The 25536-nt window shown below is 46.2% G+C and overlaps 1 protein-coding gene across 1 annotated transcript in view; it reads right to left on the reverse strand.

Moving 5' to 3' along the window:
* Positions 1-25536, reverse strand: part of prkg2 (protein kinase cGMP-dependent 2) — a 57442-nt gene that overhangs the window by 28530 nt on the left and 3376 nt on the right. The window contains exons 2-5 of the mRNA XM_041787939.1: positions 22877-23372; positions 19325-19491; positions 6668-6781; positions 5935-6040 (exon numbers count right to left, since the gene is read on the reverse strand). Coding sequence (XP_041643873.1) covers positions 5935-6040; positions 6668-6781; positions 19325-19491; positions 22877-23364 — 875 coding nt within the window. The 5' untranslated portion in view covers positions 23365-23372. The remainder of the gene's footprint in view (positions 1-5934; positions 6041-6667; positions 6782-19324; positions 19492-22876; positions 23373-25536) is intronic.

Here is a 25536-nt window from a genome sequence, read left to right on the forward strand (position 1 = left end):
TGGCGCTATTTGGAGCTATTTAGCGCTATTTGGCGCTATTTGGTGCTAGCTTTGGCGCTAAGCGTTGGTGCTATTTGGTGCTAGCTTTGGTGCTATTTGGCGCTAGCTTTGGCGCTAAGCGTTGGTGCTATTGGTGCTAGCTTTGGTGCTATTTGGCGCTAGCTTTGGTGCTATTTGGTGCTAGCTTTGGCGCTATTTGGAGCTATTTGGCGCTAAGCGTTGGCGCTATTTGGCGCTAGCTTTGGTGCTAGTGTTGGTGCTTTTTTGTGCTAGCTTTGGCGCTATTTGGCGCTAGCTTTGGTGCTAACTTTGGTGCTATTTGGGGCTAGCTTTGGCTCTGGCGTTGGTGCTTTTTTGTGCTAGCTTTGGTGCTAGCGTTGGTGCTATTTTGTGCTAGCTTTGGTGCTATTTGGCGCTAGCTTTGGTGCTAGCGTTGGTGCTATTTTGTGCTAGCTTTGGCGCTATTTGGCGCTAGCTTTGGTGCTAACTTTGGTGCTATTTGGCGCTAGCTTTGGCGCTAAGCGTTGGTGCTATTTGGTGCTAGCTTTACGCTATTTGGATTTGGTGCTAGCTTTGGCGCTATTTGGAGCTATTTGGCGCTATTTGGCGCTATTTGGCGCTAGCTTTGGCGCTAGCGTTGGTGCTATTTGGTGCTAGCTTTGGTGCTATTTGGCGCTAGCTTTGGCGCTAGCGTTGGTGCTATTTGGTGCTAGCTTTGGTGCTATTTGGCGCTAGCTTTGGTGCTAGCGTCGGTGCTATTTGGTGCTAGCTTTGGCGCTATTTGGAGCTATTTGGCGCTATTTGGCACTAGCTTTGGCGCTAGCTTTGGTGCTATTTGGCGCTAGCGTTGGTGCTATTTGGCGCTAGCTTTGGCGCTAGCGTTGGTGCTATTTGGTGCTAGCTTTGGCGCTATTTGGAGCTATTTGGCGCTATTTGGCGCTAGCTTTGGTGCTATTTGGCGCTAGCTTTGGCGCTAGCGTCGGTGCTATTTGGTGCTAGCTTTGGAGCTATTTGGCGCTATTTGGCGCTATTTGGCGCTATTTGGCGCTAGCGTCGGTGCTATTTGGCGCTATTTGGTGCTATTTGGCGCTAGCTTTGGCGCTAGCGTTGGTGCTATTTGGCGCTAGCTTTGGCGCTAGCGTCGGTGCTATTTGGCGCTAGCTTTGGCGCTAGCGTTGGTGCTATTTGGCGCTATTTGGCGCTATTTGGCGCTATTTGGCGCTATTTGGCGCTAGCGTTGGTGCTATTTGGCGCTAGCTTTGGCGCTGGCGCTATTTAGCGCTAGCTTTGGTGCTATTTGGAGCTATTTGGCGCTTTTTGGCGCTATTTGGCACTAGCTAGCTTTGGCGCTAGCTATTTGGTGCTAGCTTTGGCGCTATTTAGCTATTTGGAGCTATTTGGCGCTATTTGGCACTAGCTTTGGCGCTAGCGTTGGTGCTATTTGGTGCTAGCTTTGGTGCTATTTGGCGCTAGCTTTGGCGCTAGCGTTGGTGCTATTTGGTGCTAGCTTTGGTGCTATTTGGCGCTAGCGTCGGTGCTATTTGGTGCTAGCTTTGGAGCTATTTGGAGCTATTTGGCGCTAGTGTTGGTGCTATTTGGCGCTAGCTTTGGCGCTAGTGTTGGTGCTATTTGGTGCTAGCTTTGGCGCTATTTGGAGCTATTTGGCGCTATTTGGCGCTAGCGTTGGTGCTATTTGGCGCTAGCTTTGGCGCTAGCGTCGGTGCTATTTGGTGCTAGCTTTGGAGCTATTTGGCGCTATTTGGGGCTATTTGGCGCTAGCGTCGGTGCTATTTGGCGCTATTTGGCGCTATTTGGCGCTATTTGGCGCTAGCTTTGGCGCTAGCGTTGGTGCTATTTGGCGCTAGCTTTGGCGCTAGCGTCGGTGCTATTTGGCGCTAGCTTTGGCGCTAGCGTCGGTGCTATTTGGCGCTAGCTTTGGCGCTAGCGTTGGTGCTATTTGGCGCTATTTGGCGCTAGCGTTGGTGCTATTTGGCGCTAGCTTTGGCGCTAGCGTTGGTGCTATTTGGTGCTAGCTTTGGCGCTATTTGGAGATATTTGGCGCTTTTTGGCACTATTTGGTGCTAGCTTTGGCGCTATTTGGAGCTATTTGGCGCTATTTGGCGCTATTTGGCGCTAGCTTTGGCGCTAGCGTTGGTGCTATTTGGTGCTAGCTTTGGTGCTATTTGGCGCTAGCTTTGGCGCTATTTGGCGCGAGCTTTGGTGCTATTTGGCGCTAGCTTTGGTGCTAGCGTCGGTGCTATTTGGTGCTAGCTTTGGCGCTATTTGGAGCTATTTGGCGCTATTTGGCACTAGCTTTGGCGCTAGCTTTGGTGCTATTTGGCGCTAGCGTTGGTGCTATTTGGCGCTAGCTTTGGCGCTAGCGTTGGTGCTATTTGGTGCTAGCTTTGGCGCTATTTGGAGCTATTTGGCGCTATTTGGCGCTAGCGTTGGTGCTATTTGGCGCTAGCTTTGGCGCTAGCGTCGGTGCTATTTGGTGCTAGCTTTGGAGCTATTTGGCGCTATTTGGCGCTATTTGGCGCTATTTGGCGCTAGCGTCGGTGCTATTTGGCGCTATTTGGTGCTATTTGGCGCTAGCTTTGGCGCTAGCGTTGGTGCTATTTGGCGCTAGCTTTGGCGCTAGCGTCGGTGCTATTTGGCGCTAGCTTTGGCGCTAGCGTTGGTGCTATTTGGCGCTATTTGGCGCTATTTGGCGCTATTTGGCGCTATTTGGCGCTAGCGTTGGTGCTATTTGGCGCTAGCTTTGGCGCTGGCGTTGGTGCTATTTAGCGCTAGCTTTGGTGCTATTTGGAGCTATTTGGCGCTTTTTGGCGCTATTTGGTGCTAGCTTTGGCGCTATTTGGAGCTATTTGGCGCTATTTGGCGCTATTTGGCACTAGCTTTGGCGCTAGCGTTGGTGCTATTTGGTGCTAGCTTTGGTGCTATTTGGCGCTAGCTTTGGCGCTAGCGTTGGTGCTATTTGGTGCTAGCTTTGGTGCTATTTGGCGCTAGCGTCGGTGCTATTTGGTGCTAGCTTTGGCGCTATTTGGAGCTATTTGGCGCTAGCGTTGGTGCTATTTGGCGCTAGCTTTGGCGCTAGCGTTGGTGCTATTTGGTGCTAGCTTTGGCGCTATTTGGAGCTATTTGGCGCTATTTGGCGCTAGCGTTGGTGCTATTTGGCGCTAGCTTTGGCGCTAGCGTCGGTGCTATTTGGTGCTAGCTTTGGAGCTAGCACTGGTGCTATTTTGTGCTAGCTTTGGCGCTATGTGGCGCTAGCTTTGGTGCTAGCGTTGGTGCTATTTTGTGCTAACTTTGGCGCTATGTGGCGCTAGCTTTGGTGCTAGCTTTGGCGCTATTTGGCGCTAGCTTTGGCGCTAGCGTTGGTGCTATTTGGCGCTAGCTTTGGCGCTAGCGTTGGTGCTATTTGGTGCTAGCTTTGGCGCTATTTGGAGATATTTGGCGCTTTTTGGCACTATTTGGTGCTAGCTTTGGCGCTATTTGGAGCTATTTGGCGCTATTTGGCGCTATTTGGCGCTAGCTTTGGCGCTAGCGTTGGTGCTATTTGGTGCTAGCTTTGGTGCTATTTGGCGCTAGCTTTGGCGCTAGCGTTGGTGCTATTTGGTGCTAGCTTTGGTGCTATTTGGCGCTAGCTTTGGCGCTAGCGTCGGTGCTATTTGGTGCTAGCTTTGGCGCTATTTGGAGCTATTTGGCGCTATTTGGCACTAGCTTTGGCGCTAGCTTTGGTGCTATTTGGCGCTAGCGTTGGTGCTATTTGGCGCTAGCTTTGGCGCTAGCGTTGGTGCTATTTGGTGCTAGCTTTGGCGCTATTTGGAGCTATTTGGCGCTATTTGGCGCTAGCGTTGGTGCTATTTGGCGCTAGCTTTGGCGCTAGCGTCGGTGCTATTTGGTGCTAGCTTTGGAGCTATTTGGCGCTATTTGGCGCTATTTGGCGCTATTTGGCGCTAGCGTCGGTGCTATTTGGCGCTATTTGGTGCTATTTGGCGCTAGCTTTGGCGCTAGCGTTGCTGCTATTTGGCGCTAGCTTTGGCGCTAGCGTCGGTGCTATTTGGCGCTAGCTTTGGCGCTAGCGTTGGTGCTATTTGGCGCTATTTGGCGCTATTTGGCGCTATTTGGCGCTATTTGGCGCTAGCGTTGGTGCTATTTGGCGCTAGCTTTGGCGCTGGCGTTGGTGCTATTTAGCGCTAGCTTTGGTGCTATTTGGAGCTATTTGGCGCTTTTTGGCGCTATTTGGCACTAGCTTTGGCGCTAGCGTTGGTGCTATTTGGTGCTAGCTTTGGCGCTATTTGGAGCTATTTGGCGCTATTTGGCGCTATTTGGCACTAGCTTTGGCGCTAGCGTTGGTGCTATTTGGTGCTAGCTTTGGTGCTATTTGGCGCTAGCTTTGGCGCTAGCGTTGGTGCTATTTGGTGCTAGCTTTGGTGCTATTTGGCGCTAGCGTCGGTGCTATTTGGTGCTAGCTTTGGCGCTATTTGGAGCTATTTGGCGCTAGCGTTGGTGCTATTTGGCGCTAGCTTTGGCGCTAGCGTTGGTGCTATTTGGTGCTAGCTTTGGCGCTATTTGGAGCTATTTGGCGCTATTTGGCGCTAGCGTTGGTGCTATTTGGCGCTAGCTTTGGCGCTAGCGTCGGTGCTATTTGGTGCTAGCTTTGGAGCTAGCACTGGTGCTATTTTGTGCTAGCTTTGGCGCTATGTGGCGCTAGCTTTGGTGCTAGCGTTGGTGCTATTTTGTGCTAACTTTGGCGCTATGTGGCGCTAGCTTTGGTGCTAGCTTTGGCGCTATTTGGCGCTAGCTTTGGCGCTAGCGTTGGTGCTATTTGGTGCTAGCTTTGGCGCTATTTGGAGCTATTTGGCGCTATTTGGCGCTAGCGTTGGTGCTATTTGGCGCTAGCTTTGGCGCTAGCGTCGGTGCTATTTGGTGCTAGCTTTGGAGCTATTTGGCGCTATTTGGCGCTATTTGGCGCTATTTGGCGCTAGCGTCGGTGCTATTTGGCGCTATTTGGTGCTATTTGGCGCTAGCTTTGGCGCTAGCGTTGGTGCTATTTGGCGCTAGCTTTGGCGCTAGCGTAGGTGCTTTTTGGCGCTAGCTTTGGCGCTCTTTGGCGCTAGCGTTGGTGCTATTTGGCGCTAGCTTTGGCGCTGGCGTTGGTGCTATTTAGCGCTAGCTTTGGTGCTATTTGGAGCTATTTGGCGCTTTTTGGCGCTATTTGGTGCTAGCTTTGGCGCTATTTGGAGCTATTTGGCGCTATATGGCGCTCTATGGCGCTAGATTTGGAGCTCGCTGTGGTGCTATTTGGTGATAGCATTGGTGCTATTTGGAGCTATTTGGCGCTAGCGTGGGTGCTATTTGGCGCTAGCTTTGGCGCTAGCGTTGGTGCTATTTGGCGCTAGCTTTGGCGCTATTTGGAGCTATTTGGCGCTATTTGGCGCTATTTGGCGCTAGCTTTGGCGCTAGCGTCGGTGCTATTTGGTGCTAGCTTTGGCGCTATTTGGAGCTATTTGGCGCTAGCGTTGGTGCTATTTGGTGCTAGCTTTGGCGCTATTTGGAGCTATTTGGCGCTATTTGGCGCTAGCGTTGGTGCTATTTGGCGCTAGCTTTGGCGCTAGCGTCGGTGCTATTTGGTGCTAGCTTTGGAGCTAGCACTGGTGCTATTTTGTGCTAGCTTTGGCGCTATGTGGCGCTAGCTTTGGTGCTAGCGTTGGTGCTATTTTGTGCTAGCTTTGGCGCTATGTGGCGCTAGCTTTGGTGCTAGCTTTGGCGCTATTTGGCGCTAGCTTTGGCGCTAGCGTTGGTGCTATTTGGTGCTAGCTTTGGCGCTATTTGGAGCTATTTGGCGCTATTTGGCGCTAGCGTTGGTGCTATTTGGCGCTAGCTTTGGCGCTAGCGTCGGTGCTATTTGGTGCTAGCTTTGGCGCTAACCTTCTCAGGAAATTGCGGTACTGTTCGTGCCGTGCTTCGGCCGTCCTCCTCATGATGTTCTGGAACACCTCCCGGTCCAGAGCCCAGGTCCTCACATCATTCACCGCTGTAAAAAACAACACAGTCATCAGAAAGAGGGACAGGGTCCAGGTCCTGACCTTCCAGAGTAAAACCAGTTAGGCTGCAGCTCTGATGGGTAAACCCTGAAGGAGAACCAGCTGCTCCTAATCACTCCAGCATGTGGGAGCAGAGAGGGGGAATCTCTGTGGTTTCATTAAAGCCCTCTGTCTCTGCACCAGGGCTCTTCACATCCACATGACCTTTAGGACCGGCTCCTGTTTGAGACGGAGGAAGTCTGTCATGACAACGAGGGGGTCAGCGTCAGCTCGGTGTCCCTCCCCCGTCAATTACCTGGTTAAATATACAAACGGGACAAAGAGCGCTCACACTGAACATGGTATGTGCTTTTAACATGCCACAGAGCTGAGAGCCAATCAGAGAGCAGGGCTGAGGACATCATATAAGCCTTTAGATCTGCAGCCTCATCAGGAGGGTCTCTGGGTTTACTCTGGCATGGATCTGGACCATGCATGGACTCTGAAGGAGATCTTTGGTTCTATCAGCCTCTCCTCCTGCAGCGTGTCCATCATTCTGTCCCCGCCATGCTCTCACTGACGGTGTTAACCCTTTAACTACCGGCTGAGTTCTCTTCTGCGTTCTTATTAGCCTTTACCTTTGACCGATGCGGTCCGCGTGCAGTTGTACAGGATGGCTAACTCTCCAAACGCCGTCCACACCGTTATTGACGTGAGCAGTTTGTTGTGTTGAAACACGTCCAGCTTCCCATCTGTGAAAATGAAACAAGGACGATCAATACGAGGTTTTAGACCCACATTTAGGACACAGACATGCCGGCAGACGGCCGATCTGTTGGAGTTTAACCTCTTTATTCCTGTTAGAGGGAAATCCTCTAGACCGCTGGAAGAACTGTCAGAAATATCGTTTTTTTAATCTGAACCCTTAGAGATCGTTTTAACATCAGTCTTTCAGGCTGCTGTGCACAAAAACTGCACTTTTCATACAGTAGCTATAAATATACAGTAATATTTTATTCTACTTTCATTGAGCTAGTTTCTGACCTATAACTAACCTGATTATTCACATCAAACACTGGCTAATTTTTGAAGATTTTAACCCTTTGATGCCAGATTAAGTCATGATGCCATCCTGTTTTTCAATGACAAAAAAAAAACAGAAAAATGAATTATTTTCACTACATTGCATGCATAGTAATGTTTTGTGTTGAATTATTTCAGCCTGGATACGTCAGTGATTAGCAGCAACATTGGTTTTCGTGCACTGTTGAAGTGGGGGTATTCTGCTTTTTTTGAAGGCTTCCACCATCTCTCTGATACCCAGGTAGTAGCTTCACATGGTTTACAGCTCAAAAACACTCCTGATTCGCACACTGGCGTCCTGAAAAACCCTTATTTTAACCTCCGTCTGATACGCTTCGTTTTCGCTGCTGTCTCTTTATACACGTAGCTCTAGTGAGACACGAAGAAGAAATAACAACGGCAGGACTTTCTGAGGAAAAGTTGTGTGAGTTGGTTAAAAATGCTGCCTCCGTTTATGGAAGAGGAACATAATCAACACCTCCTCCACAGTCGCCGTGTTTGTTTCTGAGTTTGTTGTTGACCCTGGGCTGCACCCCCCAACCCCCCCGATGCACTGGTTAACATCCAAGCCAACGTAAAGGACGCATGGAAGTACGTGAGCAGTGACGGTAGCATCATTTGAAAAGAACCGACACATTTTCATACGTCAAGGGAGAATAAATGGGCCTTTAGTTTTTGCATGTTTAGCATGGTTTTTTCTCCACATGCCAAATATGGTCAAAATGACGCCATCTGGTGGAGACGAGTAAAAATGATAGATTCCAAGGCAAAAGCCCAGATTGGCACCCAGGAATAATAAAATGCATGTGTGATGCTTTAATGGCGGTGCAATCTAAAATGTCAGTTTGAATGGGTCTCTAACAGCTTCAGTGCGACTCCTGCTTGTGACAAACCTGAAGAATCAAAAGAGTTAAAAGTGCTCAACACCCCCTGACCCTTACAGCCTGCTGAATCACATTTGGTACACACTTCTATGAGACCTCTATCTAATCCACAATATAGAGCACCTAAAATCAACTTGTGGCCGGGGGCCATATCAGGCCCCCCGAAGCTTCCTGTCCGGCCCCCAAAAGATCATTAAATTCAGGAAAGGAGGAAAAGAAGATGTTGTGGTTTTAAGAGTTTCTGTTGGCTTTAAATGTTGTTAATCCCACAAACAATTTTAAAAAATTGGTTACAAATGACAAAAAATAGTGCAAAAAAAGATGAAAAGGGGTTAAAACCTGGCAAAAATAGAAAAAAGTGGCAAAATGGATAACAGAGTGGCACACAGGGGATAAAACATGCAGGAAAAGTGAGGCAAAAGGGTTTTAAAAAGGCTTAAAGAGGCAAAAAGGGGCAAAAACTATCAAAAAGGGGTTAAATGTGTCAAAAATGTGTTAATACTGGTGCTAAATCACAATTATGGAGGGCCCATTCTCTGGGATTTTCAAGGGTCCGGCCGACTCTGCTGTCCAGTCTCCTTGTGTCCTGCTGCATTATGGGTAACAGGGATCAATCTCACTGGTAATGTCTGAAAATGTTCTGTTTTGAAAGAAAATACAAATACTACTACATTAATATTTCGATCGGACCAAAATACTGATTTAATGATTGTGTATGTGAAAGTCCGGCCCCCAGAGTTCCTGTCCAGACTAAATCTGGACCCTGTGCAGATGGACTTGATGACCCCTGGTCTAGAGGAATAACTTCCAATCTGATGAATTATTTTAATGCCCTGCAGTGGAATATAAAAAACATCCAACGCATCAAACGTGACACAAATGAAGTATGTGTGGAATTTTATGCCATTATTGTTTTTATTTTACTGTTTCTGAAGAAATCTAGATGAAGATTCAGCTGAAAGAAAGGGGCTCAGGATCCAGACTCTGGTTTATCAGGATCCAGACTCTGGTTTATCAGGATCCAGACTCTGGTTTATCAGGATCCAGACTCTGGTTTATCAGGATCCAGACTCTGGTTTATCAGGATCCAGTCTCTGGTTTATCAGGATCCAGACTCTGGTTTATCAGGATCCAGTCTCTGGTTTATCAGGATCCAGACTCTGGTTTATCAGGATCCAGTCTCTGGTTTATCAGGATCCAGACTCTGGTTTATCAGGATCCAGACTCTGGTTTATCAGGATCCAGACTCTGGTTTATCAGGATCCAGACTCTGGTTTATCAGGATCCAGACTCTGGTTTATCAGGATCCAGACTCTGGTTTATCAGGATCCAGACTCTGGTTTATCAGGATCCAGTCTCTGGTTTATCAGGATCCAGACTCTGGTTTATCAGGATCCAGTCTCTGGTTTATCAGGATCCAGTCTCTGGTTTATCAGGATCCAGACTCTGGTTTATCAGGATCCAGACTCTGGTTTATCAGGATCCAGACTCTGGTTTATCAGGATCCAGTCTCTGGTTTATCAGGATCCAGACTCTGGTTTATCAGGATCCAGACTCTGGTTTATCAGGATCCAGTCTCTGGTTTATCAGGATCCAGACTCTGGTTTATCAGGGTCCAGACTCTGGTTTATCAGGATCCAGTCTCTGGTTTATCAGGATCCAGACTCTGGTTTATCAGGATCCAGACTCTGGTTTATCAGGATCCAGACTCTGGTTTATCAGGATCCAGACTCTGGTTTATCAGGATCCAGACTCTGGTTTATCAGGATCCAGACTCTGGTTTATCAGGATCCAGTCTCTGGTTTATCAGGATCCAGTCTCTGGTTTATCAGGATCCAGACTCTGGTTTATCAGGATCCAGACTCTGGTTTATCAGGATCCAGTCTCTGGTTTATCAGGATCCAGACTCTGGTTTATCAGGGTCCAGACTCTGGTTTATCAGGGTCCAGTCTCTGGTTTATCAGGATCCAGACTCTGGTTTATCAGGATCCAGACTCTGGTTTATCAGGATCCAGTCTCTGGTTTATCAGGATCCAGACTCTGGTTTATCAGGATCCAGTCTCTGGTTTATCAGGATCCAGACTCTGGTTTATCAGGATCCAGACTCTGGTTTATCAGGATCCAGTCTCTGGTTTATCAGGATCCAGACTCTGGTTTATCAGGATCCAGACTCTGGTTTATCAGGATCCAGACTCTGGTTTATCAGGATCCAGTCTCTGGTTTATCAGGATCCAGACTCTGGTTTATCAGGATCCAGTCTCTGGTTTATCAGGGTCCAGTCTCTGGTTTATCAGGATCCAGACTCTGGTTCATCAGGATCCAGACTCTGGTTTATCAGGATCCAGACTCTGGTTTATCAGGATCCAGTCTCTGGTTTATCAGGATCCAGACTCTGGTTTATCAGGGTCCAGACTCTGGTTTATCAGGATCCAGACTCTGGTTTATCAGGATCCAGACTCTGGTTTATCAGGATCAAGTCTCTGGTTTATCAGGATCCAGACTCTGGTTTATCAGGATCCAGACTCTGGTTTATCAGGATCCAGTCTCTGGTTTATCAGGGTCCAGTCTCTGGTTTATCAGGATCCAGTCTCTGGTTTATCAGGGTCCAGACTCTGGTTTATCAGGATCCAGACTCTGGTTTATCAGGATCCAGTCTCTGGTTTATCAGGATCCAGACTCTGGTTTATCAGGATCCAGTCTCTGGTTTATCAGGATCCAGACTCTGGTTTATCAGGATCCAGACTCTGGTTTATCAGGATCCAGACTCTGGTTTATCAGGATCCAGTCTCTGGTTTATCAGGATCCAGACTCTGGTTTATCAGGATCCAGACTCTGGTTTATCAGGATCCAGACTCTGGTTTATCAGGATCCAGACTCTGGTTTATCAGGATCCAGACTCTGGTTTATCAGGATCCAGACTCTGGTTTATCAGGGTCCAGTCTCTGGTTTATCAGGATCCAGACTCTGGTTTATCAGGGTCCAGTCTCTGGTTTATCAGGGTCCAGTCTCTGGTTTATCAGGATCCAGTCTCTGGTTTATAAGGATCCAGTCTCTGGTTTATCAGGGTCCAGTCTCTGGTTTATAAGGATCCAGTCTCTGGTTTATCAGGGTCCAGTCTCTGGTTTATAAGGATCCAGTCTCTGGTTTATCAGGGTCCAGACTCTGGTTTATCAGGATTCCAATCTCAGGTTTATAAGGATCCAGTCTCTGGTTTATCAGGATCCAGACTCTGGTTTATCAGGGTCCAGTCTCTGGTTTATCAGGGTCCAGTCTCTGGTTTATAAGGATCCAGTCTCTGGTTTATCAGGGTCCAGTCTCTGGTTTATCAGGGTCCAGTCTCTGGTTTATAAGGATCCAGTCTCTGGTTTATCAGGGTCCAGTCTCTGGTTTATCAGGGTCCAGTCTCTGGTTTATCAGGATTCCAGTCTCTGGTTTATAAGGATCCAGTCTCTGGTTTATCAGGGTCCAGTCTCTGGTTTATCAGGATTCCAGTCTCTGGTTTATAAGGATCCAGTCTCTGGTTTATCAGGGTCCAGTCTCTGGTTTATCAGGGTCCAGACTCTGGTTTATCAGGGTCCAGTCTCTGGTTTATCAGGGTCCAGTCTCTGGTTTATCAGGGTCCAGTCTCTGGTTTATCAGGGTCCAGTCTCTGGTTTATCAGGGTCCAGTCTCTGGTTTATCAGGGTCCAGTCTCTGGTTTATCAGGGTCCAGTCTCTGGGTTTATCAGGGTCCAGTCTCTGGTTTATCAGGGTCCAGTCTCTGGGTTTATCAGGGTCCAGTATCTGGTTTATCAGGGTCCAGTCTCTGGTTTATCAGGATCCAGTCTCTGGTTTATCAGGGTCCAGTGTCTGGTTTATCAGGGTCCAGTTTCTGGTTTATCAGGGTCCATTCTGTGGTTTATCAGGGTCCAGTCTCTGGTTTATCAGGGTCCAGTCTCTGGGTTTTTCAGGGTCCACTCTCTGGTTTTTCAGGGTCCAGTCTCTGGGTTTATCAGGATCCAGTCTCTGGTTTATCAGGGTCCAGTCTCTGGGTTTATCAGGATCCAGTCTCTGTCTTTTCAGGGTCCAGTCTCTGAGTTTATCAGGGTCCAGTCTCTGGTTATCAGGGTCCAGTCTCTGGTGATCAGGGTCCAGTCTCTGGTTTATCAGGGTCCAGTCTCTGGTTTATCAGGGTCCAGTCTCTGGTTATCAGGGTCCAGTCTCTGGTTTATCAGGGTCCAGTCTCTGGTTTATCAGGGTCCAGTCTCTGGTTTATCAGGGTCCAGTCTCTGGTTTATCAGGGTCCAGTCTGTGGGTTTATCAGGGTCCAGTCTCTGGTTTATCAGGGTCCAGTGTGTGGGTTTATCAGGGTCCACTATCTGGTTTATCAGGGTCCAGACTGTGGGTTTATCAGGGTCCAGTCTCTGGTTTATCAGGGTCCAGTATCTGGTTTATCAGGGTCCAGTCTGTGGGTTTATCAGGGTCCAGTCTCTGGTTTATCAGGATCCAGTCTCTGGTTTATCAGGATCCAGTCTCTGGTTTATCAGGGTCCAGTCTCTGGTTTATCAGGATCCAGTCTCTGGTTTATCAGGGTCCAGTCTCTGGTTTATCAGGATCCAGTCTCTGGTTTATCAGGGTCCAGTCTCTGGTTTATCAGGGTCCAGTCTCTGGTTTATCAGGGTCCAGTCTCTGGTTTATCAGGGTCCAGTCTCTGGTTTATCAGGATCCAGTCTCTGGTTTATCAGGGTCCAGTCTCTGGTTTATCAGGGTCCAGTCTCTGGTTTATCAGGGTCCAGTCTCTGGTTTATCAGGGTCCAGTCTCTGGTTTATCAGGGTCCAGTCTCTGGTTTATCAGGATCCAGTCTCTGGTTTCCCAGGATCCAGTCTCTGGTTTATCAGGATCCAGTCTCTGGTTTATCAGGGTCCAGTCTCTGGTTTATCAGGATCCAGTCTCTGGTTTATCAGGATCCAGTCTCTGGTTTCCCAGGATCCAGTCTCTGGTTTCCCAGGATCCAGTCTCTGGTTTATCAGGGTCCAGTCTCTGGTTTATCAGGATCCAGTCTCTGGTTTATCAGGGTCCAGTCTCTGGTTTATCAGGGTCCAGTCTCTGGTTTATCAGGGTCCAGTCTGTGGGCTTATCAGGGTCCAGTCTCTGGTTTATCAGGGTCCAGTCTCTGGTTTATCAGGGTCCAGTCTCTGGTTTATCAGGGTCCAGACTCTGGGTTTATCAGGGTCCAGTCTCTGGTTTATCAGGGTCCAGTCTCTGGTTTATCAGGGTCCAGTCTCTGGTTTATCAGGGTCCAGACTCTGGTTTATCAGGGTCCAGTCTCTGGTTTATCAGGGTCCAGTCTCTGGTTTATCAGGGTCCAGTCTCTGGTTTATCAGGGTCCAGTCTCTGGTTTATCAGGGTCCAGTCTCTGGTTTATCAGGGTCCAGACTCTGGGTTTATCAGGGTCCAGTCTCTGGTTTATCAGGGTCCAGTCTCTGGTTTATCAGGGTCTAGTCTCTGGTTTATCAGGGTCCCTGGTGAAAACGAGACATGGACGAAAACTAAATAAAAATGAGAGGAAAATGTCTGACAGAGGCTTAATCCTATCAGACCTAACTTCATCATGTAGAGAGAACAGATACTTTGGCCCTATGACTAAATTATGACTAGAACTGACAGATATAAGACTATAACTAAAACTGAAGTGCAGCATGTTAAGGCTGTCATCTCACTAGACCATCTGAGGTCCAGTTCCTCTACACCAACACCTTTAGACCGGGGCTGTGTCCTGGTTCAAGGCTTGTCATGACCAGCTCTACGTCTACATGTTCTCCTAGTGTTTGGTTCTCTACTACTATTCTGCTGCTGCGTTTGAATGTGAATCAGAGCTGAATTCTTCCCTCCTGTCTCAAAACGTCAGGCTAGGAAACTGAGCCTCCTCTAAATGTGCAGATATTAGTCCAGAGAACCTTAAATAGAGGAATGTGTGGACGTGTTTATTTGGTTTGCAGAGTTTAATTTTGATAATTTAAAGCCCAACGTTGGGTCTGATTTATTTAAAAAGACCAGTGGAGTGTGGCCCCGTTCAATTCTTCATAAACCTTCTTCTCTACCACCTGAAACCACAGAAACATGAGTGCAGGGCTCTCTCCTTTATCCCCCCTTCTAGGGGGGATAAAGCTCATTTTCCTAGCAGAACATTTCTGTGCTAACTAACCTGATTTTGATCACAGCATGCCTTCTATGTCTGAAACTGTCAAACTGACCCAGCAGCTCTACATACAATGACTTCATTATTCTTCATAGAACTTCCACAGAAGTCTCCGGTAGGTTCTCTGTAATTTTGGGGGTCTGTGTTGATATGGGGTCATTATTAGTTCCAGTCCAGACCAGACATGTCCCTCCTCTCTATGCAGATGTATCTGAAACTCCAGTTCTGTTATCCACCCTTCTCAGACTCAGCTTCATTAATGAGAACCGTCTGAGCGCCCTGGCGCCTGTGAGAGGATTTAGAGGGCGTTATTCATGAATCATTAGTCAGCAGTTTGTGGAGCTAATGTTGGTGTGAATCACAGCTCTGTGATTCTGTTCACACTTCTGTGGTTCCTCTCCTCCTCTTACAAAAGCTCATATTCAGAAATATCAGAGTAAATCTCACTCTGCTGACGACGCTACATCTCTGAGGAACATTTAGTCTGTAAACGTCTGATTCATTCACTAAATCTGGAGAGTCATGTTTCCACAGTTACAAGTATTTGACTCTAAAATAGTCACGTTTAATCTCTCTGACTGTGTTTATCACCAGCCTCCAGGGATGGAGTAAAATCACAGTCAAACTTTGGCCACGCCCACTCCAGTTTTAACTCAGCTCCATCACTCATGGACCGTCCCGGCTGAAGATAATCCTGGTAATCAGGAGCTCCTCACCTGGTGATGAACTCTCAGACACCTGTGGACTAGCCAGTCAGCTCACCTGGCTCCTCTGAAACCTGTAAACCAGGGACCTTTCTCTGAGGTTTTTGTCTCTTCTAAGTCTGTGTAGTCCTCTTATTTTCATGTGTCTGTCTGTCTGCCAGCAGCCACAGCTCTAACCATCAATAACCTCCTCTAACCTGTCGGCCTCGTCTCCTCTCTGCTCCTGGTCCTGGTCCATGTCAGACCCTCATCAGGACTGTCTCTGTAATATTAGAACATTCAGTCTAACACCTGGAAACAGGGAGAAACCTCCCCTGTTCCTCCATGTTTACGTGGAACATCAGCCTGTTTACACTGAGCTGTGTGCAGCTGTGTGTGTGTGGGTGTGGGGGTGTGTGTGTGTGTGTGTGTGTGTGTGTGTGTGTGTGTGGTGGTGGGGGGGGTGTTTCTTTATATGATTATATGTTTAAATGCACAAATATGTTTGAGCTCTCACTCCTCGCTGCTTCCAACAAACAAAATGCCGTCAGAGTATGTGTGAAATTTAGACGCATGCCGTCTCTCTGTTAGGGTTAAAAATGAGACTGAAGATCAGGAAGTGTCTTTACAACAGCAGCCAATCACAGAGAGTCAAGGTTTTCTACGTATTTAAAGGGACAGAACATTCTAAAGGCTCGACTGAGTTCAGTTTTCAGGGCCCACACAAATATCCACGATTAGACCCAGAACCCATATCTGGAACCGATATGTGTTCATCATAATCATCATCATCATCATAAACGTCCTTCATTCAGTTAACAGTTTAGCCATCACCCTATCAGAAACAGCAGAGTAACACTGTAGCAGCAGGAAAACAGGAAGTGATGTCATCCATCGCCGTGTCAGTGGTACCCAGGCTTCAGTGCTGATTGGCTGTTGCTCATGTGACCTCTAGACCTCTAGACTGTGCTGTATTCAGGACTATAGTGAGACTGTGGAGAGTAAAGATGAAGCCAGGGGGAGGCACACTTTTCATTAATCAGTTTTATTGATGATTGGTCCAGTGTTCATGTTGGCAGCTATTTTTAATTTTGGTCTCAGTCTAGTTCTAGTCATCGCAGATCTATTTTTGTTAGTCTAGTTTTAGTCATCACAGATCTATTTTTGTTAGTCTAGTTTTAGTCATCACAGATCTATTTTTGTTAGTCTAGTTCTAGTCATCACAGATCTATTTTTGTTAGTCTAGTTTTAGTCATCACAGATCTATTTTTGTTAGTCTAGTTTTAGTCATCACAGATCTATTTTTGTTAGTCTAGTTTTAGTCATCACAGATCTATTTTTGTTAGTCTAGTTTTAGTCATCACAGATCTATTTTTGTTAGTCTAGTTTTAGTCATCACAGATCTATTTTTTTAGTCTAGTTTTAGTCATCACAGATCTATTTTTGTTAGTCTAGTTTTAGTCATCACAGATCTATTTTTGTTAGTCTAGTTTTAGTCATCACAGATCTATTTTTGTTAGTCTAGTTTTAGTCATCACAGATCTATTTTTGTTAGTCTAGTTCTAGTCATCACAGATCTATTTTTGTTAGTCTAGTTTTAGTCATCACAGATCTATTTTTGTTAGTCTAGTTTTAGTCATCACAGATCTATTTTTGTTAGTCTAGTTTTAGTCATCACAGATCTATTTTTGTTAGTCTAGTTTTAGTCATCACAGATCTATTTTTGTTAGTCTAGTTTTAGTCATCACAGATCTATTTTTGTTAGTCTAGTTCTAGTCATCACAGATCTATTTTTGTTAGTCTAGTTTTAGTCATCACAGATCTATTTTTGTTAGTCTAGTTTTAGTCATCACAGATCTATTTTTGTTAGTCTAGTTCTAGTCATCGCGGATCTATTTTTGTTAGTCTAGTTTTAGTCATCACAGATCTATTTTTGTTAGTCTAGTTTTAGTCATCGCAGATCTATTTTTGTTAGTCTAGTTTTAGTCATCACAGATCTATTTTTGTTAGTCTAGTTCTAGTCATCACAGATCTATTTTTGTTAGTCTAGTTTTAGTCATCACAGATCTATTTTTGTTAGTCTAGTTTTAGTCATCACAGATCTATTTTTGTTAGTCTAGTTTTAGTCATCACAGATCTATTTTTGTTAGTCTAGTTTTAGTCATCACAGATCTGTTTTTGTTAGTCTAGTTTTAGTCATCACAGATCTGTTTTTGTTAGTCTAGTTCTAGTCATCGCGGATCTGTTTTTGTTAGTCTAGTTCTAGTCATCGCGGATCTTTTTTTTATTTAGTCTAGTTTTAGTCATCGCAGATCTGTTTTTGTTAGTCTAGTTTTAGTCATCACAGATCTGTTTTTGTTAGTCTAGTTTTAGTCATCACAGATCTGTTTTTGTTAGTCTAGTTTTAGTCATCACAGATCTGTTTTTGTTAGTCTAGTTTTAGTCATCACAGATCTGTTTTTGTTAGTCTAGTTTTAGTCATCGCGGATCTATTTTTGTTAGTCTAGTTTTAGTCATCACAGATCTATTTTTGTTAGTCTAGTTTTAGTCATCGCAGATCTATTTTTGTTAGTCTAGTTTTAGTCATCACAGATCTATTTCTGTTAGTCTAGTTCTAGTCATCGCGGATCTATTTTTGTTAGTCTAGTTTTAGTCATCACAGATCTATTTTTGTTAGTCTAGTTCTAGTCATCGCGGATCTATTTTTGTTAGTCTAGTTTTAGTCATCACAGATCTATTTTTGTTAGTCTAGTTCTAGTCATCGCGGATCTATTTTTGTTAGTCTAGTTTTAGTCATCACAGATCTATTTTTGTTAGTCTAGTTCTAGTCATCGCGGATCTATTTTTGTTAGTCTAGTTTTAGTCATCACAGATCTGTTTTTGTTAGTCTAGTTTTAGTCATCGCAGATCTGTTTTTGTTAGTCTAGTTTTAGTCATCGCAGATCTGTTTTTGTTAGTCTAGTTCTAGTCATCGCGGATCTGTTTTTGTTAGTCTAGTTCTAGTCATCGCGGATCTTTTTTTTATTTAGTCTAGTTTTAGTCATCGCAGATCTGTTTTTGTTAGTCTAGTTTTAGTCATCACAGATCTGTTTTTGTTAGTCTAGTTTTAGTCATCACAGATCTGTTTTTGTTAGTCTAGTTTTAGTCATCACAGATCTGTTTTTGTTAGTCTAGTTTTAGTCATCACAGATCTATTTTTGTTAGTCTAGTTTTAGTCATCACAGATCTATTTTTGTTAGTCTAGTTTTAGTCATCACAGATCTATTTTTGTTAGTCTAGTTTTAGTCATCACAGATCTATTTTTGTTAGTCTAGTTTTAGTCATCGCAGATCTATTTTTGTTAGTCTCGTTCTAGTCATCGCAGATCTATTTTTGTTAGTCTAGTTCTAGTCATCGCAGATCTATTTTTGTTAGTCTAGTTCTAGTCATCGCAGATCTATTTTTGTTAGTCTCGTTCTAGTCATCGCAGATCTATTTTTGTTAGTCTAGTTTTAGTCATCACAGATCTGTTTTTGTTAGTCTAGTTTTAGTCATCACAGATCTGTTTTTGTTAGTCTAGTTTTAGTCATCGCAGATCTGTTTTTGTTAGTCTAGTTTTAGTCATCGCAGATCTGTTTTTGTTAGTCTAGTTTTAGTCATCGCGGATCTGTTTCTGTTAGTCAGTGTGTAGGAGTTAGTCTGTAACCTGATGATCCTCAGTCATGCTTTCAGCCAAACAGAGTCTGTGGCGTCTAAATCAAACCAATATGTGGGCAACATCAGGAAAAGTGGGTGGAGCTAGGAGAACCAGAGTTGACCTGCATGTTTGATCATAAACCAGTAAATGAGTGTTTATCTAGTCTGAAAACATGGATCTGTCTCTGAAGCTCCTATAGGTCAGCCCTTTAATGACTCTACCATGAGGTTCCTTTAAGGCCAAGGTCATGTCTGATGGTAAAACTGCCTCCAGCGTCTGTTTACATAAATGCTGAAGAATGATGATGAAACAGGCTCTTAAAGGTCGTCCCATTTATCAGGTGGAGATTTCACCTCTACCCTTCTAAGTCTGTTCAGGGTCCAGGGAGAACTGAAACACCAGGGGAACAGGAGGGTAAAGGTTTGAGATAGTGAAATTTGAACAATATGGAGGAAGTTTAAGAGAGAGCTGTGCAGGAGAGGGGTGCAGAAAAAGGAACATGTTCCTAAAACCAAGAGGAAGTCATCTGCTCTCTGTGTTTCTACAGATCTAACTTTATAATGTCATCGTTCGTTGTTTTAAAGAAGCCCTGACCACACAGACTCCTCCCACTGATGATAATAACCAGCTGGTCAGGTAGGAGCCTTGTGTCCACCTCTGTAAACATGTCAGAGCTGCTTCTACTGGTGCATGAAAGTCATGTGATGTTAAACATGTCCTCATTACTCTGAGGCCACTGTGCTGCCTCAGGAAGTCAACGAAGAAGGAGATAAACCTGGTGTGGGCGTACCTGCCAGGACGAACAGGTGGTTCCCCGGCTCCCCCTGCTGGATGACGTACTCCCCCTGCTGGTACGTTCTCTCGTACATGCACTCCACCATGTCTTTAATCTGCTGCAGCTCCAGACGCTTCAGGTACTGGTTCTTCAGGAGACCGTCAACCAGCAGCTTCTTCACACTGATGGAGGAAGAGGAGGAGGATCAGGGGAACTCTTAGCTACTTCAGCAGAAATCTAATCATTGTTCTAAAGTTCACAGGAATTTTCAGTTTGGCCACATCAGAGAAAGAACGCTGAGATGAGACGTGTAAGAGAACATGTGAGAGAACATGTAAGAGAATGTGTTAGAGAACGTGCTAGAGAACGTGTTAGAGAACGTGCTATAGAACATGTTAGAGAAAGTGTCATAGAACATGTGACGGAACGTGTTAGAGAACATGTTAGAAAACATGTTAGAGAAAGTGTTGGAGAACATGTGAGAGAACATGTTATTTAACATGTTAGAGAGCATGTTAGAGAACATGTTAGAGAACGTATTAGAGAACATGTTATGGAACATATAAGCATTGAACATTAAACCCATCCACCACATTTTAATCCCTTTTTGCCCATATTTGCACAGGTTTTGCCACTTTTTTCCAGTTTTCTTCCTTGCCTTTTTGAACTATTTTGGGCCACCTTTTCCGTTTGTGACAGTTGTTTGAGGATTGCTGGAACGTTTAAAGTCGAGTTTCTCTGATGAGTCTGGGTTAAACTGACTTCCCAGCAGACAGGCCAGAGTCATTGAGCTGTCCTCCACTGAGCCATCCTCAGTCAGAACGCTGGTTAGATACAGGACCATGATGTGACTGATGTGGAAGAGGACCTGGTTGTACTCAGATCCAGTACCAGATCCCTCATGTTGAACCGTCATTGATGTCATCGCCTGCAGGTTTAGACCGTAGATCGTTCTAGGATCATCTTACTCTTAATCTGATAAACCTCCTGTTGGGGAGGGACCAGCTGTAGCACAGATGGACACTGAAATCATAAAAATACCAGCTGGGCTAAAAGGTCTCTGTTGGACATGCTGGGGATGGGGATGGGGGGTCTTTGATCAGAAACGTCTGCCTCATGTTTGTGATCTGAGGGGGGCTGAGGGGTTTAATAAGGCTCAGAGAGGGCTACTGAAGGATGGCTGCACAATAGAGGGTTCTCTAAGACGTGACAAAAGGACAGTTTCATCTGACTCTCTAAAATTATAATCCTCTGAATAAACATGAGATGACTCATTTAGACAGCCATAGCACACAAATGTAGATATTTTCATATCAATTAGTAACCTACATAATGATTACTAGCTCTGCAGGCGCCTGTCTGGGTGTCACAGCTGCAGGAGTGTGGAAATAGTTGACCCGTCAAGCATGCTGCAGCAGAGTACAGAAAGCACGTCTATCCTCCTTTGACTGTTATTTATTATGCAAACAGGACATTACATGTTAGTGATGCTCCTGCTTTCTTACACTAGGTGGCGCAGTAGCAAAAACATGTAATACACATTTAAATCCTTAGAGGGGCAGGCCCTAATAATGTGAGATTTAATGCAAATCAGAAGTCTCATGTAAGACTCACAGTGACTTCCTGTGAAATGGCGTGATGACGATTTGCTCACCAATAATGAAATGGCCAAATCGTGTCACTTCCTGTTCCCAGTAGGAATCCTACATCAAAATGATGAAATCAACCTTTGAATATGTAGAGGGGCAGACCTTGATCCTACATGTGACATTTGAAGGCTGTCAGATATCTGGTATGAGAGTTGCACATACTTCCTGTCAAACTGGCGTGAGACATCCTTCAATGAAACATGTCAGTGCTGTGGCCAATTACTGAGGCCTGCAGTCAAAATCAGAACTCAACAGGCTATGCATATGAAGAGTAATGAAGATGTGACCCACTTGTGTCACTTCCTGTTGCCAGCGGGGGGCGCTATGATGAGATGTTTGTATGTGGGCGTGTTCAGTGTGATACTGTTGTCTTGCAAGAGAAAGCAGAAGATCACAGAATACTGTTTACTTGAGTTATAGTAGGTTAAAGTCATTTGGCACCATCAAAAATGTCTTATTTTGAAATTGAGATGAAGCTGATGGACTTCCCGTTGGGATTTGGGCGTGGCTCTAAGAGGCGTTTTTGTAGGTCTGATGATGACACATCTGCAGATCAGAAACCAGAAGCCAGGGCTGAATGGTGTGTGAGGACTGAAAATTTAAAGGGAAAATGTAGAAATCTGAGGCAAAAATGTCCAACTGCCAGAAGGGGGCGCTGTGACAAAGTATGATACCGGTGCATGAATCAGGATCAATGTGTGATCATCCCTGTGCAGTTTGGTGATGATTGACGTAACATTAAAAAGATATAAGTTATAATTGGTCTATTTTCACAGTAAATAATGTACAAACAGGAAGTTCAGGTTTGTGCTCCTGTCACGGTCCCGCCCAGGTTATCTACTATGAGCAAAAAGTCTGCAGCCAATCAGATGAATTGTCTCAGACTAGTTTGTTGAAATATGAAACTTGTGAATCACCCAAAACTGCCCAAATTTGATTTTTTGTCTGTTTCTAGTGCACTTCCTGAACAATTTGGAGGATGGACCCAGGAGACTTGTTTTGGTCTAATCAGGATACACATGTGTACCGATAATTATGCTTGTAGCTACGACGCAGTCCCTAAGCTCACATCTGGGTCCCTGTGGGGCAGTGCTCAGGCCCTAATAGGGTCCTCGCTGGCCCTAGGTCGGTGCTCAGGCCCTAATAGGATCCTCGCTGGCCCTAGGTCGGTGCTCTGGCCCTAATAGGGTCCTCGCTGGCCCTAGGTCGGTGCTCAGGCCCTAATAGGGTCCTTGCTGGCCCTAGGTCGGTGCTCTGGCCCTAATAGGGTCCTCGCTGGCCCTAGGTCGGTGCTCAGGCCCTAATAGGATCCTCGCTGGTTCTAGGTCGGTGCTCTGGCCCTAATAGGGTCCTCGCTGGCCCTAGGTCGGTGCTCAGGCCCTAATAGGGTCCTCACTGGTTCTAGGTCGGTGCTCAGGCCCTAATAGGGTCCTTGCTGGCCCTTGGTCGGTGCTCTGGCCCTAATAGGGTCCTCGCTGGCCCTAGGTCGGTGCTCTGACCCCTCCTGGTCTGCTCGCTCTCATTGGATGTTGTGAGTTTTCCATCAGAACAAACTGACCTTGTGTTGGACTTCTGAAAATGCTTGATATTTAGAGTCCCTGATCAGGACTGGATCAGGATCAGTAAAATACTGACAAAACACACTGAGTATTATCAGGACAATAATTATTGGGACAGCCACAATCGGGGTCACCACCCTGGCAGTTCAGGTGGACGAATCAGGAATAAAATCCTCTCATGGATGGTACGCCTGCCTGTGAGATTTTTAGCTTCTGTTTCACCTTTAATTTCCTGTAATAGTCTCTGTGGCCACTAGAGGTCTCTATCAAACTACTATTAAAGTATTTTCACACAATAAAGTTGTCACTGCAGAAGTTTCGGCCTATTTTTGTGTCTAGTCTCAGGGTTTAAATCTCACCTCGCGTCCTTGGGTATCCGGGCCTTCTCGAAGGAGAACTTTGGCATGCTGCTGGAGTCGTAGGTCCTGGATGTCGGTTCTGCAGACACTCCAGCTTTGGCCCCTTTCCTTCTGTTCAGCGTTTCCTTGATGCGTACGCTCAGGTTGGGGCTGTTCTTCCCACACGTTTTCACTGACGGCGGTCTGGAGGCCAGCGCTGCGGCGGCTGCTGCCCCGCTCTGGTTCTTCATGACGTCCTGCAGCTTGTTGAGCTGGATGCATTTAGTCTGCAGCTCCTCGCTGAGCTCTGCCAGGACCCTAGTCTGCTTGGCCAGCTGCTCCTGCAGACCTTTGATCTGCTGCTCTTTGGTACATAGCTCCTCCTCCCGCCGCTTCCCCTCGCGCTCCAGCTCATCCACCCGGGCCCTCAGAGAGTCCATGGACGGGTGTTTGAACCCACAACCGTCAGCGTGCTTGTAACGTTTGGATTTCATGGACCCGTTCCCCATCCTGACACCTGGAGGAGACAGAGCGATTCAAAGTCAACAAGATCTCAAAAATAATGAGAGAACAGGGTCATTACGAAGACAGGTAGGCTCAGGAACCTGGTCTTTAGCCGGCAGGTTTACAGCGATCCAGGAGTACAGAGAGTCTCTGTCTGTCCTCCCGTCTAATTTATGACGGCTTTAAGGAGTGGACTTAAACATGTTCCATGATGAGGACGATTTTAGCTGGAAAAATGAAAAAAAATAGAGGTTAGCTTCAGAAACCCTGAGTCAGGCCTGTCCTCCTCTGCAGCGGCATTGAGCAGGAAAAGGTCAGATTTAGGAGGCAGGAGTGATGTTTCAGGGAAAAGAGCTGAGTGTCAGCAAGGAGAAAGAATCAGTTAATGGTCAATGAGTGAGTCTGCTCCATTTATTATTCAGGAGGCAGGAAGTATCACATCACCAGACACTCCCATCTCTGCCGCCGCAAGGAGGGAGGGGAACACCGCTGAAACAGAGGAGAACGCCACTGAAACAGAGGAGAACGCCACTGACGACTGAAACATAGGAGAACGCCACTGACGACTGAAATGGAGGAAATGCCACCAATGACTGAAACAGAGGAAACCGCCACTGACGTCTGAAACAGAGGACAACGCCACTGACGACTAAAACAGAGGAAAAGGCCACTGCATCTGAAATGGAGGAAACACCACTGACAACTGAAACAGAGGAGAACGCCACTGACGACTGAAACAGAGGAGAACGCCACTGAACGGCTGAAACAGAGGAGAACGCCACTGACAACTGAAACAGAGGAGAACGCCACTGACAACTGAAACAGAGGAGAACGCCACTGACAACTGAAACAGAGGAGAATGCCACTGACGTCTAAAACAGAGGAGAACGCCACTGACGACTGAAACAGAGGAGAACGCCACTGAAACAGAGGAGAATGCCACTACACGACTAAAACAGAGGAGAACACCACTGACGACTGAAACAGAGAAGAACGCCAATGGCGACTGAAATGGAGGAAATGCCACTGACGACTGAAACAGAGGAGAACGCCACTGAATGACTGAAACAGAGGAGAACGCCACTGACGACTAAAACAGAGGAAAAGGCCACTGCATCTGAAATGGAGGAAACACCACTGACAACTGAAACAGAGGAGAACGCCACTGACGACTGAAACAGAGGAGAACGCCACTGCATCTGACATGGAGGAAACACTACTGAACGGCTGAAACAGAGGAGAACGCCACTGAACGGCTGAAACAGAGGAGAACGCCACTGAACGGCTGAAACAGAGGAGAACGCCACTGACAACTGAAACAGAGGAGAACGCCACTGATGACTGAAACAGAGGAAACGCCACTGACAACTGAAACAGAGGAGAACGCCACTGCATCTGAAATGTAGGAAATGCCACTGACGACTGAAACAGAGGAGAACGCCACTGAACGGCTGAAACAGAGGAGAACGCCACTGAACGGCTGAAACAGAGGAGAACGCCACTGCATCTGACATGGAGGAAACGCCAATGATGACTGAAACAGAGGAGAATGCCACTGGACGGCTGAATCAGAGGAGAACACCACTGACGACTGAAACAGAGGAGAACGCCACTGAACGGCTGAAACAGAGGAGAACGCCACTGACGACTGAAACAGAGGAGAACACCACTGACCACTGAAACAGAGGAGAACGCCACTGAACGACTGAAACAGAGGAGAACGCCACTGACGACTGAAACAGAGGAGAACGCCACTGACGACTGAAACAGAGGAGAACGCCACTGAAACAGAGGATAACACCACTGACGACTGAAACAGAGGAGAACGCCACTGACGACTGAAACAGAGGAGAACGCCACTGACGACTGAAACAGAGGAGAACGCCACTGACGACTGAAACAGAGGAGAACACCACTGACGACTGAAACAGAGGAGAACGCCACTGACGTCTAAAACAGAGGAGAACGCCACTGACGACTGAAACAGAGGAGAATGCCACTGACGTCTGAAACAGAGGAGAACGCCACTGAAACAGAGGAGAATGCCACTACACGACTAAAACAGAGGAGAACACCACTGACGACTGAAACAGAGAAGAACGCCAATGGCGTCTGAAATAGAGGAAATGCCACTGAAGACTGAAACAGAGGAGAACGCCACTGAATGACTGAAACAG

Source organism: Cheilinus undulatus, linkage group 5 (assembly GCF_018320785.1).
Source record: "Cheilinus undulatus linkage group 5, ASM1832078v1, whole genome shotgun sequence".
Lineage (NCBI taxonomy): Eukaryota > Metazoa > Chordata > Actinopteri > Labriformes > Labridae > Cheilinus > Cheilinus undulatus.